The sequence below is a fragment of the Chanos chanos genome, chromosome 4 (genome assembly GCF_902362185.1).
Source record: "Chanos chanos chromosome 4, fChaCha1.1, whole genome shotgun sequence".
Taxonomy (NCBI): domain Eukaryota; kingdom Metazoa; phylum Chordata; class Actinopteri; order Gonorynchiformes; family Chanidae; genus Chanos; species Chanos chanos.
The window spans coordinates 46,495,632-46,506,035 of NC_044498.1; the positions used below are offsets into that span (position 1 = coordinate 46,495,632).

The 10,404-nt window shown below is 38.5% G+C and overlaps 1 protein-coding gene across 1 annotated transcript; it reads left to right on the plus strand.

Annotated features, from left to right (window-relative positions):
• Positions 1-208: 208 nt before the first annotated feature.
• Positions 209-4,325, plus strand: epcam (epithelial cell adhesion molecule). The gene is made up of 9 exons (XM_030771624.1): positions 209-479; positions 1,386-1,487; positions 1,804-2,065; positions 2,311-2,376; positions 2,475-2,538; positions 3,184-3,282; positions 3,440-3,637; positions 3,763-3,807; positions 4,052-4,325. Exons 1-9 carry the CDS (start codon positions 422-424, stop codon positions 4,076-4,078), a joined length of 921 nt encoding a protein of 306 aa, XP_030627484.1. The 5' UTR covers positions 209-421; the 3' UTR covers positions 4,079-4,325.
• The last annotated feature ends 6,079 nt before the right edge of the window (positions 4,326-10,404 follow it).

A 10,404-nucleotide genomic window follows, 5' to 3' on the forward strand; every position in this document is an offset into this window, starting at 1 on the left:
CAGACTTCACCCAAATATGGTCACATGTGGAAACAAGGTAGGCTTCTCACGCCCCCATTCTGGTTTCACATGACGTCACCAGGCCGCGCAGGTATACATACCTTCGCATCTGTAAAAGGCTTTGTATTTGTCTTTTGGAGATCAAGGAGACAACTAGTTGACTCTTAACATTTTGGGAATAATCTACAAATATTTGTGTTTTCAAACTTGAGTGGACTACGGCTTTTTTGCAGATTTGAGACTACGTTTTAATTTGAGCTACCGTTCTCAGTGTGAGAAAGCGTTTGAGTTTCTCCGAAACCAGTCAGGGCCGCGCCTATTAGAAGAAGAGACTGGTCCTCTTTGTCAAACCCTCTGAAATTTGCTTTTGTGTACGGCTGTCTTTGGAAGACGTTTGGACATTTTCGGGCTCTTCTACACGATGAAGACTCTTATTGCACTATTTGTGGTGGTATTTGCAGTGGGTGCCTACTCACAATGTAAGTGTTTTACTGTTTATGCTTTTTATTTAAAAAAAAAAAAAAAAAAACTTAGGCTGATTTTCTGTATTGTAAATCGCTGAATACAACAAAAATGATTAAATAAATTGCGTGCAGCGGATCGTTCGGAAATTCAGCGGGAGTCACCGCTTGGCAAAAGTACACAACAGTCGGTCATTAATAACACCTGTACACTTAGTTCGGGAATAATGCACACGTCTCTCCGTAAACTATACAACCGACACAGAAACTTTGATATCAACATACTGTCCGCGTCAGATTCTGTTGTTTCGGAACTTTTCGAGAATATAATTCGTAGACTGGATCTGTGTTTACAGGTTTAATTCATTCCGTTATTATCAGAAGTAATGTAGGCTAAAATAACAGTTTATTTCTGCGGAGGCAATTCGAGGCGAAACTTCTGAAATAAGGCACTTGTATAATGTGTGGTATCTCATCCCTCAAACTTTAAAGATTTTTACATCGTTGTGGGTAAAAATTAAGAGCAATTTGAGTTTCCCATTTGCGACCTGTTTTAGTATGGTGAGCTTTTATACACACGGAACAACAAAGGACGAACCAGTTCGTCAGCTTGCGGATAGGCACTGACTGTCGTGGGAATGTTAATTAGGGCCCTCTTGTAAGGTGCGTCAACCAAAGCCTGTTTAACGTTACCCTGGCTAAAACGCTCCACATCATTAGTGTTTTTCAAGACGGAGATTAACGGCGAAGTTTAGTTCACTACTAAACGTAATGGGTATTTTTCAACTGAAAATAGATTTCCCAGTCCACCGACAGTTCTAACCTGTGTTCGGGAAAAGCAACCCTATTTTGCAGTGCATAATATCTGTATGGTTAAACCAAACGTGATGCAAATTACCTAAAACTGAGACCTTATTCCAACAGGCACCTGTGACACCATGAAATGGGCAACTTGTGATGGTGATCCTTGCCAGTGCACTGTCCTTGTTGGGTCAAATCAGAAACAAGTTCTGGACTGCAAAAAATGTAAGTCATTTTTCAACAGCTGCCTTCCCAATGGTTCATTTGGTTTAATTTGTTTTTAAAAAATGGATACAGATGTATGCATACATGTAAATATTTTTATACTGTGATGGGTATCTTTTAATTGCATTCATTTACAAGATATTAATTAATTAATTAATTAATTAAGTTTTCCAACCCACTTCAATTACCCGACCCATAACTAGTTTTCTGTCACAGAAAAAAATATGAAACTGTTATGTGTAACAAGCTCTCTCTCTCTCTCTCTCTCTCTCTCTCTCTCTCTCTCTCTCTCTCTCTCTCTCTCTCTCTCTCATAGTAATCCCAAAATGCTTCCTGATGAAGGCAGAGATGCACCGTGCTAGGGTAGGCCTGTCTACCCGAACCATTGGTGGGAAACCGGTCGAGACTGCTTTTGTGGACAACGATGGTATCTATGATCCTGACTGTGAGGCAGACGGAAAGTTTAAGGCCAAGCAGTGCAATAACACAGAGGAGTGCTGGTGTGTCAACAGTGCCGGCGTACGCAGGACAGACAAGGGTGACAAGGACATGAAATGTGAAAAACTGGTAGAGACCTAGTAAGTAGTCTGTGATTCACATACCGCGTTGCAAGAAAGTGCCTTTGGTTAAAGACACGGCAAATCGATAAGATCAAAGATGACTAAGATTTCGAATGCTTTTCAAATAGACGTAGAGTTTCAGAAGTTAAAAAAATTGCCTTTTTTTGCTCAGGCAGTGGGTAATTTGAAGGTTGTGACTGCTTGTTGAGTGGTTGTGTGGTTTTACACGTTGTGTAACACAATGTATTTTTTTTTTCTTTTAGCTGGGTGCGACTGCAGCTGAAACACAACGCAACGTCTGCAGCAGTGGATGCCACAAAGCTAAAGACGTGAGTAAAGTAATCAGTCGTTCTTGTTTTTTTTTTTTTTTTTTAATCTGCACGTTATTTGTAAGGCATTGACTAAAGGAGACCATTTTTGTTTTCAGCGGGATAGAGAATGCCCTTCTGGAACGCTACGGACTTGCCAAGAACTTTGTGTCAGAGGTCCAGGTAAGAGTCTTACAAAAACTACTAAAATAACAAACATGAGGAGTTTTGAGGACTTCCACAAGCAAGTAAAGAAGGACCAAAACTTGTTCACTGAAAAACAGAACATGCAAATGTCAAATAAGGGTATATGAGACATATGAGCCCTCTGTCTGGTATCAGGTCAAACCTGTTTGACAAGGCTTGGCCATAAGCATAGTTTCTGCGCCTGTGTTGTGACAAATACAGTCAACTATCCGTCTCGAGGGCAGTGTTGTCGGGTTTCTATGTGATGTGTTTTAAAGACACTTAATTGTGTGTAAATGAAGAAGAAAAATGATTTTCATGCTTTCTACATATGGGTTCTCTGTTTCCCTAACTCTTTACAGAGCTTGTAATTAGTAATGTTGTTTGAGGAACATGCTGTTATGAATAGAGTGAACCTGTGTCACAAAAATGACTACTGTGTTACTGAGTCGTATCACTCAGCAGAGGGAATTTCCCTGTGCTGATTTTATGAAGGTGTTCCTCCGTTTTTTTACGTGGGTGATCAGTAGCAGTAGACCCCTTTTGACTCCAGCTGTTGTGAGCAGGTGTAAAACAGCACCAAACCCTAGCACATGTCATATTAGACGATAATTGTCTAAACGCCGCTGTATTACCTTGCAGTATGACAAGGACGGTCGTTTGATCGTTGTGGACGTGAAAAAAGAGAAAGGCGATCGTACAACCGACCTCTCTCGGATGGCCTACTACATGGAAAAAGACGTAAGACTTTTCTCGTTTTTAAAACTTTTGTTACAGAATAAAATTTGACTCTACATATTTTACCAGCAGATGCAAAGTCGAATCTTTTTCTCTCTCTTTTTTTTTTTTTTTTTTTTTTTTTTTTTTTGTGTGAGTAATCATTGTGTTTTGGTTTTAGGTCAAGGTTCTTCCTCTGTTCAAGTCTGAGCGTCCATTTGAGGTCAGCGTCGAGGGGCAGAAGCTTCAGATGGAGAACATTCTGGTGTACTACGTTGATGAGGAACCACCTGCCTTCACCATGAGGAGACTGACTGGGGGCGTGATCGCCGTTATCGTGGTGGTTGTGCTAGTTGTGATTGGCGGGCTTCTTATTCTGGTGAGTTAGTCATATTCCCAAAACAGATGTGGGTTTTTTTTTGTTTTGTTTTTTTGGGTTTTTTAAAACAAGATGTTTGTTTTTTACATGAGATAATTGCTGTTTTCTTTTTCTCTACGTTTCAGTACTTTGTCAGGAGACGGGAGCAGGCACAGTATCGCAAAGCTCAGGTAGATATGTTTGATCAGTTATTGTCGTGAAACGGTTTCTTTTTTTTTTTTTTTAAACGAACAAGTCCAATATCTGAAAATGCAGTCAACAATTTTCCTTGTTTAACTAGTTTTGTAATGTAAATCTGTCAAATAGTGTTGCAAAATGGGTCATAAAGTCAGTTTTGTATAACACAACCCATACCTGATGGTATTTGCTTAATGGTTCGGCTGTTTTTAATATCTTCCTCTTGCTGTCTTGCAGGGTCGAGAGATGGAGCCCATGTCGTAAAAGCTGCCTTTGTGTCAACCATTTTGAATTTTGAAATTACTGAAAGTTTATTCGCGTAGTTTGTTCATTTTGCCTTATACAAAGTTTTTAAATGGGGATGTAATGAGAAGTGCCTGTTACATGCTTAACACAGAAGTGATTGGATGGTTTTTTTTTCTTTTTTTCTTTCTTTTTTTTGCCGTTACTTTTATATAGCTAACTATTGAATGAAGCCTCATTCACGTAACTCTCTCCTAATGGGATGAATTCATTTTATTGTTTTTAAGTTGTACAGTTTTATTTTGTGTGAGATTGTCTTATTTGTAATAAAAAAATGTTTGTCTACTTGTGTTCTGTTCAGTGACTCTTTCATTTCTTCAATTCATCTGGGGTTTTTTTTTTTTTTTTTTCATATTCAAATGCAGCCATTACTGCTCTCTCATCAGTCTGGAACTTTATAAGTTAGCTTAAGGAAACACTGTATATTCTAGTTACTCATTGGTCCTCTTGTCTGACATGGCTATGTTATATGCTTCGTTTGGATTAGAAGAGAAGTGCTCTGGAATAGAATGTACAGATATAATACATGGGAAAAATGAAGAGAAGGTGTGTGATGAATCTGACTGGTCAGGTGTGGTGTCTCAGTGGAAAATTACTGAGAAGGCTGAGTCAAGTATTTAAATTATTTGCATAGGTTCACTGCAGTTTACCTTTGGGGGGGGGGGGGATGACCGCTGACTACCCAACCGTGATTTTACAAATAGAACATTAACTTAGAGTGTTGGCCTTTCAGATACTGAATATTCTTTCACTGAACTCTAAAGTCTAATGATATTTTCCTTAAAATAGAAACTTTTACGTGTTGAAATACGTCCTGTTTCAAGACAAAATTTGAGCCTGCTGTTATACTTCAAGGTGTATAAGAGGGGACATCTCCCAGTGTTTTGGTCTCATTCTAGTCTCACTAGACCCACCCCCTCTTTTTTTTTCACTGGAACTAAGGTTATGTCAGGATATGAGAGAAAGCCCCCCTTTCCGCGCTGTGTTTTTGGAAATTTTTGTTCCCTGACTTGAGACATTTTTCTCCCGTAAGTTGATCCTGTCGCTCTGTCATAGTACAGCATTTACTGTGAACATTTCTCCATCACCATGCCTTTGTCCCATGTACTCATTTTCGCTTTGAGAGAAAGAGGTGTACAATGGGAAAAAAAAAAGTGTGGGCTTCGCTTCCTTTATTGTGCTCAGACTCGAAGGTTAATTCTTCCCAACGTGTCAAGCACGTCCTCCGGAGTTCCAGAAATCCACCCTCTTATTTCTCTTACTGTTTCTGATTTCCAGAGAAGTTACACAAGACAAGACAGCATTTTCACTGATTCCTGGAAGGAAGCAGTTGCAGCAAGAGTTATAGTGCAGGGAAGAAAAAAAAAACAGAACAGTGTGAGGGATAAATAGCACAATGCAAAGGGAAGGAGAAGTAGGAACAGTTAGTAATAATGTTGGGAAAATGAGTTATTAAATGTTCCCATGATTGTCCCCCATCAACATTCCTCTTCTGATGTCTCCTCCCTCTTCCGTTATAGAATTCACTTCTGCGGGACTGAAAGAGGGATTGCAGAAACCTCACCTAGAAGCGATATGGATATTTTAGTATCGGGATTTTAACATGTTGAGTCTTATGACTCGTGGGTGAGGGAACAGAGAATGGGTATGAGGAATGTTTCCAAAATTAGATGTTCAGATGATCAATGATCAGGTGATCAATAATATCACTTCATTTTCATTGACTTTTGTTTGGTTCTTTTTTTTTTAATTTAATTTTACATCCATTGTTCCTACGGACACCATTTTTACAAGTTCCACAAGCGAGTAAAGAAGAACCAACACTCGTTCAGTGAAACACAGAACATGCAAATGTCAAATAAGAGTATATGAGACATATGAGCCCTCTGTCTGGTATCAGGTCAAACCTGTTTGACAAGGCTTGGCCATAAGCATAGTTTCTGCGCCTGTGTCGTGACAAATACAGTCAACTGTCCGTCTCGAGGGCAGTGTTGTCGGGTTTCTATGTGATGTGTTTTAAAGACACTTAATTGTGTGTAGATGAAGAGGAGAAATGATCTTGGGGCTTTCTACATATGGGTTCTCTGTTTCCCTAGCTCTTTACAGAGCTTGTAATAAGTAATATTGTTTGAGGAACATGCTGTTATGAATAGAGTGAACCTGTGTCACAAAAATGACTACTGTGTTACTGAGTCGTATCACTCAGCAGAGGGAATTCCCCTGTGCCGATGTATGGAAATATAACCAGTGTTCTTCCGCCTGATATGGAAGACCAGTGGCAGTTTACCTATGGTATCTTATTGTGGTCTTAACTGTGTTTTTGCACCTTAAATACGAGTGGAGGGCTCCCTTTCACTTTATCTTTTACCTCACTTAATTTGTAACTCACGACTCAAACTATTTCATTCATTCTTCAGACCGAAATTTTGATGTCATTACAGTAGTACCGTGACCTGATTTCTCCTACACTCCTACTATGTGCTTCTCTCCCTTTTTTTGTTTTTGTTCTTTGCCTGTGTTTTTTCCCCCCCTCCTTTCCCTAAATACAGTCAGTTGCTTTTGTTCCAAAGACCAGTTCAGACAGGTTTGGGCAAGCACCCTTCCCCCAACAACGGGAATACCTGGAGTAGGTAAGCAAGTCCTGTGTGTTTCCATGGTGATCCCCTGAGGGATTAGTCAAAGAAGCCTATCAAATGAGAGCTTGAAAGACGGGGGTGGTGCATTCAAACGGGGACTGTTCCAGGAAACTGCAACGGTGAGCCATTTTTTTTTTGGTGTGTGTGTGTGTGTGTAGGACAGCTCTCGTTTCAGTTAACAAAACCTCGGTGGCCATTTTGTCTGGGTTCCAGGAAGCCATCTTCAGTGGATGGCAGGTTTTTACCCGCATAAACTTGTCACCATTCCTTGTATCAGCGGACGCTTTCAAAATAGATTTGAGAGAAGAAATACGATTTTTTTTTGTCATTTCAATATGTCAAAACAGCGATGTCATTCCGCCCTGAGCAAAAGATGGTGAATCTATATCTCTTCCACTTTCGACTATTCTGCTTTGCCTTCCTCAAGATGTGAATTACCTACAGAGTGGTGCCTTGCTGACAGTAAATAAAACTTTGTGATAAAATCCGAAAAAAAAAGACAATCTTACAAATAAGGTTAACTGCAAAACTCAAACAGTTGACATTAAGCAAAATTCTAATTACTTTTGGTGTTTAAAAAAAAAAAAAGAACATTTGCATGTCTAAGGTGTCAATGAAAATTATGAAATGAAGTTAAGTAGTGGTTATGAGTCAGTGTGTCGACTTAGACATAATAACGCAGGAGAGAAACACTTCAGGGGACCGCACCCAGAGAAAGGTATGCAAGCACAATACAACAGACAGAGCACCTGTTTACCCAGTGGAAACGCAAGACAAGGGACAGAGGAGGGACCAGGGAGAGAAGACAATGATGAAACCAAAGTAAAGAAAACACCATGGAAGCACAGTCTCACTGAAGTCAGTTTGGGGAATTTTTTTTTTTTTTTTTTTTATAGATCGGTTGATACATATCATTATTTATTTTAATAATCTTAAATATGAGAAGTGTTGATATTTTTGTGTACTTAGAATTAGATAAGCCAATGTTATGAATTGTGTATTTTGACATCTCTATTGAAAATACACCAGTGATAATCATTCAAAACGGTGCGGTCTCCTTCGTGGAGTAAATAAATGTTACTGAATTTTGAAGGGGGTCGATACATTTAAGTGAAGCGAGAAGAGAAAACATATATTGAAGTGAATTGAGAAATATTGTCAAATGAAAAATTACTACATATCAATAAATATAATAGGTATGATCATTATTACCATTTTCCTCTATGTGTGTGTGTGTGTGTGTGTGTGTGTGTGTGTGCTTGTGTCTGCGCATGTGTGAAAATCCTCTTGAAAAAAAAAATCCTTCAGTGTCTATGGGAACCCATGAAATTAGGATTGAACTCATTTCAGATCACAAGAAATAGCTAAGAATGACATCTTCAATATTCTGAAGTGTAATGTCGATTAAAATAATTTAATTGGCAAAACATAAACATAAATATACAAACATAATAAGTTGTGACCATGACAGGCAAGTCTTTTGCACGTAAACACAACGTTATCATTGCGTACCAATCAAACACACAGCACAGGAATTTGAACTATTGACAGAATGCCAACATACATTACATTGTTTGAATAACCATTTTTTGTTGTTGTTGTTGTTGTTATTGTAAAATGTCTCCAGCTAGTGTTTTGCCACTCACCCCATTTAAATGTATTCACTTCATGCAAACCATTCTTCTGTGATATTACAAAAGTGGAAACATTAATAATATACATGACATGCACTAGATCTGTTTTTTTTTTTTAGAAGACACACAAAATACTTGAAGTAATATATTTTAACTAATGGGGCTGATTTGAATAAGGCAACATCTGTAAAACAATACTTAATATTAATTTGCATCCAATAAATATTTCTCAATGTGTTTCCAATTGTAAAAAAAATCCCATATTCAGAAAAGATGGTTAGCTATAATACAACAAAATGCAATGTGGATAAAGTGTCCTTCAAATGCTCTTTACCGATTCATTTTCATTATGGTTTCTATTATATTATAATTCAAGTTTTTATTATGGTTCACTCCGAGTGTAAAAATAACAGGTTAATGGAGTACCAAAAGATAATGTGCATTATGATGTTATAACACCAGATCATTTTAAGTCATTTAAGCACTGTCTGTTTGTTTTAGGAAAAATGCTTAAATAACTATCTAGTGTCATGACCTGCATTCTAGGAACTGAATACAGGACAAGATAATTGAGCATCCACTATTAATTCTCAGGAATGTATTGGCATAGTTCCTCGTCTTCCTTCTTCTCAAACTTTTCTTCACCCTCCTTTCTTATGTACCTTTCCATGGACCATTCCTAATTATCACCAGACACTTCATTATACCACCACCATAACACACTTTCATTTGAAATAAAGAAATGTTCACGGCCCAGTCTCGACATTCAAATCTATCCACATTCATACCTTGGCTCTAGAGATGTTAATGAATTTTGACTGCTCGCCCGGTGCCAGACAGTCAAAATGAAAACGGCCAACACTCTTCAACTGACTCCCTTTCCTTCTGAGAAACAACAATTTCATGCTACGGTGCGAGCCCTACCCAGTGATTCAAATGGCTGATTTATACAGATCTCTTAAATATATCGGTTTTTGGAAAAAGAAAAAAAAAAAAGGCTCTGATCCGTCAAGCATAGTTTCAGTGGGTGTTGCGTCCTCTTCAGCATAAAAAAACATACTGGTAATGGTGCCTGGATGACTCACCCCCCCCCACCCCCATGTGAAGTCAGTGTGATCATCTAAGATCATCGAATCTCTCTTTTCCTGTGCAATCCAATCCATTCAAATAACATGTAAATGAATGTCTTGCCTGAGTAGAAACAGATCCCTCTTGTTCAACGCTGTAATAATCACAATGTGGAGAAACACTGTGCTCCAACAAACACAGATAAAATAGAGAGAGAGAGAGAGAGAGAAAGAGAGAGAGAGAGAGAGAGAGAGAGAGGGAGAGAGAGAGGGAGAAAGACAATTTCACTAGAATTATTGATCGTGGTCCTGGAAATCCACACCTGTTTGGTTAGTAGAGTTATTCGAAAAATGTTGGGAACGCCTTAACATCTGTTAGGCATATACGTCTGTTCATTTCACAGACAAAAATGAATTCCATTATGCATTTGGATTGTACTCTGAAGCATTCGTGAAAACTACATGATGTTTGTTCAGTCATCATCACCAAATTAATAAACTTAAAAAGAGAAAAGACAAAGAACTGCACGCACAACCAATACATTTGATTGACATTTTGAGTTTAAATAAATATTTGAACTGCAAAGTTAGATAAATTCTTAGGAGCAACACTTCACTATCGTGTTTAAGATGACGATACAGGTCAGCAGAACACATTAGAGTGGATTAAAATCAAACAGACTGGAGTCTACAGAGTCGTTTTACATGATCAGTCACGTGATTTACTCCAATGAAGACCGCCCATGGTCCTACTGAAGGATTATCAGCTGTTGCTATGACAAGGATCTCTACACAATGACAGTCCATATCTCCTCTCTCTCAGTACAGTCTTCTCTGGAACTGCAAGGGTGTTGACCACAAACAACTGATCTAAGATCAGTTTTGCTCATACCTCAGTCCTCATTCCTTTCCATTTTGAATTATTACAGCGACACCGAACTGAGATCCGA

What these genes read in the sequence shown, in the direction of transcription:
- epcam (XM_030771624.1), top strand. Translation starts at nt 422, where the DNA reads ATGAAGACTCTTATTGCACTATTTGTGGTGGTATTTGCAGTGGGTGCC. An exon ending in ACTTTGTGTCAGAGGTCCAG is followed by an intron (nt 2,539 to 3,183) that starts GTAAGAGTCTTA and finishes ATTACCTTGCAG; the next exon opens with TATGACAAGGACGGTCGTTT. An exon ending in CACAGTATCGCAAAGCTCAG is followed by an intron (nt 3,808 to 4,051) that starts GTAGATATGTTT and finishes GCTGTCTTGCAG; the next exon opens with GGTCGAGAGATGGAGCCCAT.